We start from the raw sequence: 14331 nt of genomic DNA, 5'->3' as shown, positions 1-14331 counted from the left end.
ATGATACACTTTCTATTGTACAAAGTGATTATTTTCATGATATGTCCCCTTTAAGATTTAATGTCTTCATAGAGGAATCCCTTGCATTGAGATGTTGGAGAATCCTTGCCAGTCCAATAATAGCAGACGCAGTTTGCTGATGTTTTCTTCCCTTTTTTTTTGTAAGGTAAGGTCTTACTGCAGCAGAAAGACCTTAATCCCTGGGTCCCACCAAGAGGAAGCACTGCAGCATGGCCTCAGGGTAAGCGGAGGGCCTGCAATTGCTGCCAGTTCAGCTGGATTTGTGAGATTACAGCTTTACCTGAAGGTTTTGAGATCACATGATAATCTGGCGGGACCCATCTCATGGTCATAAATTACTGGTGCTGGTGTAGAGCAGCTTCTTCACGATTGCATCAGCACCCGGTGGGAGTCAGGGGTCAAAGGTTGCTCCCGTATCGGACAAATAAAGGGGATAAACTTGAATGTATGAGTCAGGGCTGGGCGATATATCGAGATTTTAATATATATCGATATATTTTTATGCATTTAACGCGATATGGTACGAGACAATATCGTATCGATATAGTTTATTTTGTGACAAATTGACTGTACATCAACGCTGACCCCTCGCGCTGGCAAAAAAGTACCTTTGTTTGCTGAAACCTGACAGTGTTGACAGGTTAGTTTGTCTGGCACAAAATCTGTAAAATGTACAGTAGTCGACTTGTTGTAATTATTTGAGATTTGCTCAAAGAGATGCAATATCTGTTTACATGTTTTATTTGAGATTTGCAAAAATGTTTTGTTATTTGCACAACTGTCAACCTCAGTGGAAAAGTCTGCCTGTTACTGTCTACATTGTATTAATTGCACAGTGTATTTTAATTTAATTGTTATGCAGGAAAGGGATATTTGTTTTATTTTATTCAAGAATCATTTTTATTCTATATATGCAGGCAGTTTATTTTTATTTCATTTGTTTTATACATTTTGATATTGTGCAGACCTCTGTTAATAAAAGGAACCTGTGTGACATTTGGCACGTGGCTTTGTATTAAAACTGACTGTTTTTTTAAGGGTTTGCCTCAGAAAAAAAATGAAGCTAACAGAGATGCTATGCTATAATGCTTTGGGGGAAACCCCAATTATGTCACGGAAAAATATCGATATATATCGAGTATCGCCATTCAGCTAGAAAATATCGAGATATGACTTTTGGTCCATATCGCCCAGCCCTAGTATGAGTAAACATTTTGAGATGAAAGCCTCAGATTTTCAGTGAGGACAGAAGTTATTTTGACTTTCATAAATTAGTTTTTGAACAGTCCCTTAAGAACTGGGAATTATTTTATTCATAAAAAAAAATGTAATTCTGCGCACAATTCTCCATGATAAACATTAACCGAAAAGCTTGTTTTCCATCATCAAGTTTGACCTATTTTTCAGCATCCGAACAATGTATTAAAGGATCAAAAGAGATCCCAGTCCAGGACACATGGGGCACCGTTTAAGAGCAGAAAACAACATTGACCCAAGTTTATGGAAATCTGCTAATTAAAAAAACAACAACTGGGATCAGACTTTGGGAGCAGGGTGAGGCAGGATTGCAAAAAATAGATTCTCAGTGCTGTTTGTGTTGCAGACACCGACGTCAGATCATCAGGTGTTCACCGCATCATCATCAGTTCAAATGCACCTCAATTTTGAAACTGCGTATCGAGCTGAGAAGTTGCATCAATGAGGATACATACATGAGTACACAAACAGAGTACTGTTCATGTGTAAGTTCACAGCACTGGAACTAAAATCCAGAATAAGGGCAAAAATGCACTAGTGATTTAAGGGACAACCTACAAAAGCACCATCACCGTCTGGCTCTGACAGAGTTATGCCACATTGTCAGGATTAATTTGCAAAGCTGCAACATCCCACAGACTTTCATATATTTCTGTGTCTTGAGAGGTCAGATAAGTGGAAAAAGAAGAGAATCCTATCGCATACATGATATCAGACTGGTTTCATGGTGTTGCGACAAAAGAAAATCACGAACATGTGAGTGTGAATTACCTTCCCAAAGTCTCGAACATCAAAGAGATCGAAGGCATCAAATAGGTCACTTTTTTTTATTCCAAACACATCGCAGCAGCAATTCAGGAATGTCCGAATATTCTTCAAACACAGGAACTGCAAAGGGGAAAATTTGAGATGAGTCATTTATGTGTGGTTTTTTTTTTTCCAATCCAATTCTGGATATAAAGGTCATATATTCAGCAATGATGAAAAGCATTTTGTTACAGTCATTAAGTAGTACATTTGAAATGTTACTGTAGGTTCAATACATGCATTGTATCTTTAAAAGATCTGGCTTAAATAAACCTTGAAAGGAAACAATATCAGATGACCAATTATCATTATTGATCTGGAGCTGCACATTTCCAAAAAAAGAAGAAACTATAATCCTCAACTATTCACAACAAATAACAGAAAGACACTGAAGTCATTCAAAAACATACTAAATGTTAATTAATTAAAACATCTTATAAGATGGATGGATCTTTTGCAATTTCACTCATAAAGTCAAGTGATTTTAATACAGAAAATATATTAAATATTACTTCCACTTTAATCTTATTATGTTGGATGTATCATATCTAATACATGCATTTCTGTAACCTCTGCACCACCTCCATAATCAACAATGAAAAAGGCTTTATTCAATAAAAAAATAAATGAATAAATACCCAATGTATAATTTATAATACAAAAAGATCAAATTGAAAAACATAGAAAACTATTAAAGACAATATCTTGGGAGTTTTCAATTTCTGTATGTCACACACTTCAAATATAAACAAATAGGACCTTTTTCTGCATTATTTTATATGTCAGGCTTTAAAGGGTTAAAAGCTGACATGAATGAGCTTTAGATGAATCATTCTCTGCTTTAGGCTCCAAAAGCACTCGTCTGCTGAGATTTGTCTCAAAAAGATGCTTCCCAATGAGAGCAAAACCTCCAGGACAAACGGATAATGGAAGAGAAGAAACTTCTTGCTCATGCCCCAGTGTCTATGATGCTTTTATTTTACTGAGATAATGAATTGGTCTGGAGATGCCGATTTTACATGTGTTGACTCCTTATTTCCACATCATGTCCCAGAGCAGGTTAGGGTTAGTATGAGCTGCCACGGTGAACTTTTATCTGAAACTGGACACACAATCCACAGGGAAATGACTGGATCTTCATGTCCCATGTACTCCACATGTCAGGAATATGATCAGAAGCTGGATAATACTCGAGCAGGATATTACACGGCAAAAGAAAACCAAAAAACCTTCAAATGTACTTAAATATCACCTATAAGAGTAGACCCTTGGGTTGTACTTAAACCTGTGATTAAGTCAATTATTATCAATTATAAAATTAATACACTTGGTACCACTCCAGTAATCTATTTTTTTTTTTTTATATATTTTGAAATTTGCTGGTTGACTGCCCTTAAACCTGCAGACAAGTCATGGTGCTCTGAGGCAAAATGATGCACCAGCTGCACTCAGCTAAGAAAATATAAGAAGCCTGGTCTGAGGTACCGCTGTCCTCGCTGGGGTTAACTTGTGCTGTAAGCAACAGTCCACAGCGTCTCAACGCAGAGTGCACAACAAAACCACTGATTTATTTATTATGGGCATGCCAAGTAGTGGCATGACCATATTGCAATCGTCCAGAATGGCCCAAAGGGCAATGTTGCTAGCATTTTGCTAACAAGCCAAAGTCGCAAAAGTCCCACTGCGTACCAGCGGGTGTACAGCATGACCCCGCTCTGATGTGGAAGAAAAAAAACCCAAAAAATAAAACACGGCCGGAAAAACCTGAAAAATGAAGGCGATATATTAGTATCCAGAAAAGGTTTCCCTTTTCTTATTATTATTCTGCACACTTTTTTCGTCCGTTAATATGGCCTGAACCGCAACGTGCACCCATGCATGGCATACATCGTTGGATGCGTCTCCATCATGCCTCGATGGGTATTATTTTTCTCAGTCAAAAGTGTTACCGTGGCAACGCTAGATGCCAAAAAGCAACAAAAAAAAACGAAAATTCAGACGCTTATTGCTCGGCCGAACTTTATCGTAGAGACATCGTTCAAATTTACAAATACTCGGCCCGATTGGCCCTAAAGGACCGTACAACCTCATCATGCTAATCATTACGGTTTTTGCGATATTTAACTTTCAATTTAAAAAAAAATTCCATTTGAATTTGGACGCTTGTTGCTAGGCAACAAATTATCGTAGAGACATCAAACAAATGTTCCCCGACTCGGCACGCTGTGTACTTTAACATATTCAAATTTCATGAAGCTGTGATTTAAGGAAATTTTATGTCAAAATCCATGCCAAATGACCCCATTCATTCGCATGGGGCTTTTTCCATCGTGCCTCGATGGGCATTACTTTTCTCAGTCAAAAGCGTTACCGTGGGGACGCTAGACGCCAAAAAGCGCGTCCCATTAATAACTATTGGGAGCACAGGAATGAATGCAATACAACCGTAAACACCTCAAACTGACATAAAACCACCCCGAACACAAACACTACAGCCCAAACCAAAACAGCGAGAGGGGACGAATGGGCAGTAGGGCATGCCCATATCAAAATTTCCTGAAATTTTCTAGTTTATACTACATTTATACTAGAAAACACAGATAAATTGAAGTTTCTCATATAAAAGTGATCGTGAGCTATAATCCCTTCAAAGTGAAAGTGAAAACTGAAAGTTTAGTCATGTGTAATGAAACCGCCAAACTACATCCTTTGTTGGTGTCACTTCCTGTTAACCCACACACATCAGTGGAAGGACCGCAGTCCGAGAGTCCGCAAGTCTGAGTACGACCAAGGCCGTTTCCAAGATCACACGGCCGGACTTGCGTTTTTGGGAACTGAGAAATGGACAGTGATCATTTGGTTTTGGTTTAGGACTTGAAGAAGAGGTCACTCACTCGTGCTGCACAAAAAGACCCTCAATGGTATTCAGCTGAAACTGACTTCACTAATGAAGCACATATTAAGGAGTGACTAAATTCTGCAGTGTTTATGTGACAACAGAGCTGAAGGAAGATTCTTGTGAACAAATAAATGACTTTTTATCACAGCAGCTCATCGTGGAGACGCCTGCAATCACTCCACCGCCCCCGGGGGCCTCTTGGTCTGCAGAGGAAGTGCATGAGCATGATGGCTTTGCACCGGCAGCAGCTTCAGACTTCAGACTACACGCTCTCTTACTCACATCCCTGACAGAACAAAACAGATCACCTCTGGACTAACAAGTGACGTTCTTTTTAAAAGCTGGAGAGGATTATCAGAGATTTGTTTTTGTTTGTTTCGCCAGTTTCCATATTCCTTTCAGTTTCAGGTTGTGCATTTATAAGCTTAAAGTTGTAACTTTTGACACAAATCAGTATCTTGTCTGAGCTCGAGATAATGTACAGGACTGTCTCAGAAAATTAGAATTTTGTGATAAAGTTTTTTATTTTCTGTAATGCAATTAAAAAAACAAAAATGTCATACATTCTGGATTCATTACAAATCAACTGAAATATTGCAAGCCTTTTATTATTTTAATATTGCTGATTATGGCTTACAGTTTAAGATTAAGATTCCCAGAATATTCAAATTTTTTGAGATAGGATATTTGAGTTTTCTTAAGCTGTAAGCCATGATCAGAAATATTAAAATAATAAAAGGCTTGCAATATTTCAGTTGATTTGTAATGAATCCAGAATGTATGACATTTTTGCATTACAGAAAATAAAGGACTTTATCACAATATTCTAATTTTCTGAGACAGTCCTGTAGCAACATTTGTATGGATTCTCTCAAAATGAACTCACTATTATTTTATACCTTTAAAGTCTGACATATGAAATAATATGCAGAAAATCCTACTTTTTTATTTGAAAGTATTATTATATATCAAAACTAAAAATACCCCCAATTTATTTTTAACATTTTAATTCATATTTTATTGTACATTTTATGGTCATTTTATTTATTTATTATTTATTTTATTTATTTATTTATTTTTCTATTTATTGTATAAAACTTTTCTACATTTTTTGATTATGAAGATTGTGCACAGGTATATATCAAATATGAAACCAAGTTTTTAGAGGTTAAAAGACATGAGGTAAAAGTTATATGGGAGAACAACAGTAGATGAAAAAAAAATGTAGTACATGTTATACTGATCCACACTTATGAATATCAACACCAGTGATCTGAATTTGCACCAAGACCCAACTCAACTCAACATGGTGCGTGTTCATCACAGCTCACTGCACTCTTGCCCTGGAACATTCCCTGCAAGCCCTCGCTTCCATTACCAACATCATAGGTTAGCAGGGAACAATGAAAATGCCATTTAAAAATCTGGAACCCACGGATACACATGCCGTTCCCGACCGTAGTCATATGGCCTACAGCTGCAGGCCAGACGCCATTGTTTGGCCCGTTGCAGTCTGGATTGGCTTTTACTGTCTAGCAGAAGGATAAAGGACCAGAAGCCAAACACTGACAGAACATATACAGACCACTGCTTTTCATGAGGAAGTGTAGAATCTAATACCATGAAACCACAGTATGCATATAGGATAATCATTATATACTGTTTTTATTAACCACAAAAAGAAATCATGACAAAATGAGTCTTGTTTTGTTGGTTATAGTTAATTTGTTGTGAAATCAAGATCATTTTTATTGTCTTGTTTCTCTGGCAATACTTCCTTTCTCTTTCACGAACCATGTGTAGCCCAATTATTTATTAGAGTTCCTTGCATAACATCTCTTTTTTCATGATTTCTAATGACTTGATTCTTTGACTGAATGTTTTCATACATTTTAGAAAGCACGAGAAGATGTTATCTGTGGTGATGCAGCCTGAGCGTAGTACAGACGCACAGGAAGTCTTGCTCTGATGGAGATAGAAGAAATTTAAGGTGACTGATTTTAAAAACCACAACAGCTTATCCAGCCATACATCTGTCTCAGTAAGATCAATGTTATGACTTTTTAAAAATGTTTTATTTCATTTAACCTGAAATTAACCACTCAGGTTTTAATAATACAGTATATACATATCATTCCTACTTGTCAAGAGTATCCTGGCAAGTACTGACCTGTACTGCGAGAGAAAATACAATTCTTCTGTTGTTTTAGGCTAACTACATGTGTTTTATGACTTCCAACTCGGCTGCAGGCTGCTGCTCCACAAATTGTACGGGTTTCCTATCCTAACTGACGGGTGGATCAAAGAAGGGATTTTATCAGAGCTCTCCTGTGGCAGTGAGAAGAGCTACTGAGGTCTGCAGGCTAAGGAACTCATCCAAGAGTCTCATACAGGAGATCAAACTGTGGAATTGAAGATTGAACGATGTATAAACCAATAAAACGCGCTCAAATCTCGGGTTCACACATACATTATTGTGAGACAGATGAAAAGGTCATCATAAGATTGTCAAAAGCTGGAAACCTAAAGCATGTTTGAATTTTACAGTGGATCCAAGATTGTTTTTATACGTAAACATGTTTTGACAAATTTTTCTGAAATAGAACATACTAAAACTGTAAAATAAAAAGAAAAGCCTCATGTGTTCCAACTACAGCAGCTCAAGCTCAGTCCCACATGCTTTCTGGATTAGATGGTCATCTTCCAAGTCCCCCAGAACATATGATTATTGAGTTTATTGGCCTGAGACTGAGCCATAGTTAACCTATATCAGTGGCGTCAATTCAGTGGAAGCTAAGGTATGGCAAGGTTACGAGTCACAGAACTTAACTACAGTATCAATCAACACGTCCAGCAAATACTCATCACAGAAGTCTGCTATGTAGCTTATCGGTGTGGTCAAGAAAATTTGAACTTTTTCAAATGCAGTCTCGCTCACTGCAAAAACTCAAAATCTGCAGGAATATTTGTCTTATTTCTAGTTAAAATGTCTAATTTTTAGTCAAAAAATCTCATTACACTTAAAACAAGAGTCATTACCAGAAAAATAACTTGTTATTTGACCATTTTCACCTGTTTCAAGTACATTTTCACTTGAAATAAGTAGAAAAATCTGCCAGTGGGACAAGATTTATCTTCTCATTACAAGCAAAACAATCTTGTTCCATTGGCAGATTTTTCTACTTATTTTAAGTGAAAATCTACTTGAAACAGGTGAAAATGGTTGTTTTTGAGTCTTGTCTTAAATGTAATGAGATTTTAAAAAAAAAGAGACTACAAATTAGACATTTTAACTAGAAATAAGACAAATATTCTTGTTAAGATTTTGAATTTTTGCAGTGTATAATAACTAGTGAAATCGATCGTGTTGTTCTTATTTGCATTTGTAGTTATTCCATAAATGTATTTAAAAAAACAAACATTTACATTTAACCCTTGAAGCAAAGGTGTGGCGGCTGCCATACTTTGCCATACCCAATTGACGCCCCTGACCTATATCACTCCAGTTTTGCATTTGCAGCATACATTTTTAATTTCAGATAACTATTTCTCTGCAGAAGTGCCAAGCCCAACAAGTTTCCCTGCCAAGCAGCGCCCTGTCAGCTGATGGTCCGGTCGTACCTGGGACATCTGCGGCCGGAGGTTGATCTCCTTCAGGTTGATGGTGTCTGCTCTCAGGTTGTTGAGCAGCTGGCAGAGCAGCACCCCGTCCCGCAGCGTCTGCGCCAGGTCGAACACCTGCGCCGCCGCCGCCGTCACGCGGTGCGTCGCAGGTAAAACGTTGCAGCTGATCAGCCACATCGCGCACTGCCTCCAGTACTCCATGCCGGCGCGTAAAATCAGCTGTCCCGGAGGAAGATATCAAAAGTTGGTCCTCATTTGAAGTGTGGACCGGAGCGCGGCATTGACAGGCGCTGCCGGAGCCGGAGCCGTCCGCGTGTCGCCTGCACGAACTCCTGCATCTCGTCTGCAGGAGGAGGCGCCGCTGCGGCTTAAAGGCTGAGTTATGGTTTTTGGTTCCGCGTTAAATCGACGCGTACCCTACGGCGTACGCTCTGCGTTGGTGTAACGCGGAACCATAAATCAGCTTTCAGAGACCCTCGCATGGGTGGCGGCGGGTTGGTGAGAAACCCCCTTCTCTGGCTGAACTTTCCCTTCCTGCCTCTGTGACATTTCTGCAGAGGTCGATGTAGATCCGCTCAGCAAATCTTTGTAAACTACGGAAGAGTATTAGAGCCATGATGCACTAGAAAAAATATTTGAGAGTGGAAGATTTTTTTTTTTATTGTGCACTTTGAGAAAAAAGTCGAAATGTCGAGAAAAAAGTCGACATTTCGAGAAAAAAGTCGAAATCTCGAGAAAAAAGTTGAAAAGTCGAGATTAATGTTGAAGTAGGCTACAATTTCGAGAAAAAAGTCGAAATGTCGAGAAAAATGGCGAAATGTCGAGGAAAAAGTCGAAATGTTGAGAAAAAAGTCGAAATGTCGAGATTAATGTTGAAGTACAATTTTGAGAAAAAATTCGAAATGTCGAGAATATTGTTGAAGTGTAATTTGGAGGAAAAAAGTCAAAATGTTGAGAAAAAAGTCAAAATTTTTGCGAATAAAGTAAAAAGCGAAATTTCGACTTTATTCACGAAATTTCGACTTTTTTCTCGAAATTGTATTTCAACATTAATCTCGACATTTCGACTTTTCGAACATTTCGAACACCTGCGCCGCCACCGCCGTCACGCGGTGCGTCGCAGGTAAAACGTTGCAGCTGATCAGCCACATCGCGCACTGCCTCCAGTACTCCATGCCGGCGCGTAAAAACAGCAGTCCCGGAGAAAGATATCAAAAGTTGGTCCTCATTTGAAGTGTGGAGCGCGGCATTGACAGGCGCTGCCGGAGCCGGAGCCGTCCGCGTGTCACCTGCACGAACTACTGCATCTCGTCTGGAGGAGGCGGCGCCGCTGCGGCTTAAAGGCTGAATTATGGTTTTTGGTTCTGCGTTAAATCGACGCGTACCCTACGGCGTACGCTCTGCGTTGGTGTAACGCGGGACCATAAATCAGCTTTCAGAGACCCTCGCATGGGTGGCGGCGGGTTGGTGAGAAACCCCCTTCTCTGGCTGAACTTTCCCTTCCTGCCTCTGTGACATTTCTATCTACAGAGGTCGATGTAGATCCGCTCAGCAAATCTTTGTAAACTACGGTAAAAAGTAAAAGGCGAAATTTCGACTTTATTCACAAAATTTCAACTTTTTTCTCGAAATTGTATTTCAACATTAATCTCGACATTTCGACTTTTTTCTCGAAGTGCACAATAAAAAAAATCTTCCACTCTCAAATTTTTTTTCTCCTGCATGGCCCTAATATTCTTCTATTCTCCTTTTGTTTTTTCATTAAAGGCAAGGCAAGGCAAGTTTATCCCTTTATAGGGCGAGTTACCATATACGGTAATTTCCGTGGACATGAAAAACTACTTTCCCCACACTTCTCAGTGAGGTCTTGAAGTCATGTGAGTTAATCCTGCCAATCAGCACAGATCATGCTTTGTCACTGACAGTGTCATCATGGCATCTGACCAATCAGCAGTGCCCTGGAGAAGCGGGAACTTTCACATTTTTGCTCCTACCTTCTTCCACACAAAAGTTCATAAAGCTGAAACTAACCATGCTAAGTTGATGACACTCACAGAGTATGTGTTTTAATGATGGTGCTAACTGATGAGATAAGTGTTGTTTGTGCAGAATTAGTGAAATCAATGAAATAGTTAACATGAATAATGGTGACCCCATATATGATCATACGCCCCTGTGTGGTAAAACTAGTGCAAGTGACTAAGGAACCTTTTATAGACATATGCCAGATACTCTAGTAAGCCATACTTTGTGTATTTTTTTACAAATACACCCCCTTATGGTCAAACTAGTTCAAGTGACAGTGTCCTTTTGTAGACATATGCCCGGTGCATGTAGTAAGTCATACTTTGGGTGTTTTCGTTTTACAAATAGCGCATTATAAGGTAAGATAATATAGGATGTTGTATTGGATGTTGCCACAGATTTGTATAGCATAATATCAGTACCACCATTAATTCTAATGCTATTCTTCACTTCTTGTTCTGTGGCATGGTCAATGGCATGGCCAACCTGCCGGCTGCTGGTGGAGAGAGAGGGTAAGGAGGTGATTGGACTGATTGGACGAAATATATGGATGTAGAAAAAGAGAGGCCCTATAAGTCAAGTTATACCGTTTATGGAGAAAAGTTCTAATATCTCTATGAAGAGAGTATCATAAATATTATGTTGTATGTGTTTTTTGTATTTTTATACATATCCAATTTATGGGTACAATTTCACCCTCAATGGGCAAGTAACCAGACATGGTAACTTCAGTGTTAGATACAATGTTACTCGCGATGGGCAAGGAACCATATATGGTAACTTCTTTGACCTTGATTTGCATCAAGAATTAAAAAAAAAATGAAAAAAGAAATAATGAAAAATACTCTGGTAGCCCCCAATAACACTCTAGGGTTGAAATTGTACATTTCCAAGTATTTCAATGAGTGCCCTATAAAGGGTTAATTGTATAGCACAATTCAACACAAGGCAATGCAAAGTGCTTTACATCAACATTAAAAGCAGCATGACACGATTAAACAATAAATATTAACTTTTTTTTTTATTTAATCTTTATTTAACCAGGAAGATCCCATTGAGATTAAAATCCTCTTTTCCAAGGGAGACCTGGCCAAAATAGGCAGCAGCAATTACAACACATAGTTACACAGAGTTACAAATGACAGATAAAACACCAACAGATAAAATACAATTAAAATTAAATTAAAAAAGCAAGCAAATCACAAAAAAATAGGTACATGTAATGGAGTCGGCCTCAAGTATTTTCAATTTAGATTTAAAAGCCTCCAGTGATTTTGTAATGTGTTCCAGGCTGAAGGAGCAGAATAAACAAAGGCTCTTTTACCCAGTTAAGTACGGGCAAAAGGAACAGAAAGCAACAGGTAGTCTTGTGAACGGAACGAGTAAGAACCACTTCTCTGTACAATCAAGGAGCAGATGTAAGAAGGCAGCAGACCAAGCATTGCCTTATATATAAAAGTATATCAATGATATATAAGATTTATGAAAAAGCAAGTACTGTCAAATGTCAGAAGTGGATGCAGAATGTTCAAATTATGTTTAAAATCATGCAAAGAACCCAGATCGTTGCCCAGATCCAACAAACTCCGCTCCAGATGCAACACTCACGCTGTCTCCAAAATGGGACCGAGTGCGCCATACGTCTTGAGGAAACTTCAATTTTCTGTTGTTCTATGACTTCTATGAGTCTGTTGGGGTTGCAGAATCAATGATTTAAGAAACGTAAAACAAAACTGATCTGGCTCTGTTCTAAGGTCTGCTCTGGAGGCTCTAGATTGTGCAGAAAAGGGAGGAAAAAAAGTCAAAGGATTCACCATAAAATGAGAAGCATAATGGGCGACACTGATCATCCTCGTCACGTATTGTTGTTAAGTTGAGTGTCTTCAGTCAGAGGCTTCTTCAGATCCCCTGCAGCAAAGGCCGCTACATGAAAGCCTTCCTGCCCACAGCTACAGTATAAGGACCTAGTGACTCTTTGAAGAGTCGCTGACAGTTACTGCATTATATAATTTCCCTTCAGGGATTAATAAAGTATTATTGAATTGAATTGAATTTCCAGAGTTCAAGGCAGTTTCATATCCAAGTAATTAAACATAAGTATTCAGGTCAAATAGTCAAATGGTCTAAAAATGATCTGCTTTCTTCAGCTATCGGTGATTTATTAAACTTGTCGGTAAGATCAACCACATATTTCATCACTGCCTGGAGTTCACCCTTCGTCCCATGAAAATTGGGATGTGTCACAGCTTAATCTCTCCTTCCCGCACTCAAAACTAGCATTCCATGTGGATTATATGAAGGTGACTAATCTACATGATGTGTATGTTAGGAAGCTGCGGCCTGTGTTTCAGCAGTAAGAAGATGGAGAGGAATGAAGGGATCTAACAGTGGCGGAGGGAGAGACATCATTCTGGTATGAGACTTACACTGCTATTAAGCCTGTGACATAAACACAGGAAGGAAGTCCTAGGATCCCATCCTGCCTCCTTCTCAGTAAGGGACTCATGTTTCTGTAGATAGACACCAGGGACGTGCAGAGACCTTTGGAGGGGCAGGTGCTGAAATTTAAGAAGGGACACATTGAACACGACTAACACTTTGCGACAATAACATTCAGGATAACAGAATGTATTATAGTATCTATTGTATATATTGTATCTGTAGGAATTATTTTTTTTTTTTTTCCTCGTTTTTATTTTTCCGACGAAATGAGGGCCTTTTTGCCCCCCTAAACGTGCCCCAAAAGTCACCAAATTTTGCACGCAAGCCAGGCCGTGGCCTAATGGTTCAACAGCGCCCCCTAGAGAACTTTGTACCTCAAGCCCCACAATACGGTTTGACGTACATGCACCAAAATCGGTACACACCTGTATCATGTCGCAACTTAAAGAAAAGTCTCATGGCGCCATGGCCGAAACCGAACAGGAAGTTGGCCATTTTGAATTAATCGTGTAATTTTGGCGCAATTTATGCCATTTCTTCGGCCGCTTCTTCGCCCGAACCGTAACGTGCACCCAGGTGTGTTATACATCAAAATGTGTGTCTCGATCCTGCGACGACGTGCATTACTTTTATCAGTCAAAAGCATTACTGTAGTGACGATAGATGCCAAAAAGTGTGCTCCCCCCTTCATCTTATTGGTCCATATTTGATTGTTCCTACTTTCTGACATAACTTTTGAACGGGTTGTGATAAAGACATGTGGGTGGTGTCATCTGACTCAGTATTGAGTACTTCACCTTCATTGGCATGAATTACCCCCGCCCCTTCTTCTGATTGGTTGATATGTGATTGTTCCTATTTTCTGCCATAACTTTTGAATGGTTTGACATACACAGTCGTGGTTGGTGTCATCGGACTCGGTATTAAGTACTTGACCTTCATTGGCATGAATAAGCCCCGCCCCCCTCGATATTTTAGAATCCCTATTTTCTGCCATAACTTTTGAATGGTTTGATATAGAGAGTCGTCGTGGGTGGTGTCATCCGCTAAGTGTCCAGGCCTGAAGACATCTACATACAAGTCATACAAGCGCTTCCACTGCAGCACGCCTGAACGTACACAAGGGTGCGAGGGCCCCTTCATCGCTGCTTGCAGCTTTAATTATTATTATTATCCCGCTCTGTCCCAGTTTGCTGTCGTAGTGTCCTTGGGCAAGACACCTTACCCACCTTGCCCCGTGTGAATGTGTATGAATG

At 39.2% G+C, this 14331-nt stretch overlaps 1 protein-coding gene across 5 annotated transcripts in view; it reads right to left on the bottom strand.

The window, feature by feature from the left end:
- LOC133452440 (guanine nucleotide exchange factor VAV3-like) overlaps positions 1–8937 on the bottom strand; it is a 75357-nt gene extending 66420 nt beyond the window's left edge. For all 5 annotated transcript variants that reach the window (XM_061731744.1, XM_061731745.1, XM_061731747.1 and 2 more), the window contains exons 1-2: positions 8606–8937; positions 2050–2166 (exon numbers count right to left, since the gene is read on the bottom strand). In XM_061731744.1, coding sequence (XP_061587728.1) covers positions 2050–2166; positions 8606–8809 — 321 coding nt within the window. In that variant the 5' untranslated portion in view covers positions 8810–8937. The remainder of the gene's footprint in view (positions 1–2049; positions 2167–8605) is intronic.
- Positions 8938–14331: the final 5394 nt, after the last annotated feature.

This window comes from Cololabis saira, chromosome 10, assembly GCF_033807715.1.
Source record: "Cololabis saira isolate AMF1-May2022 chromosome 10, fColSai1.1, whole genome shotgun sequence".
NCBI lineage: Eukaryota > Metazoa > Chordata > Actinopteri > Beloniformes > Belonidae > Cololabis > Cololabis saira.
Note: the sequence above shows the minus strand (reverse complement) of the source record. Positions and strands in the feature narration are given on the sequence as shown.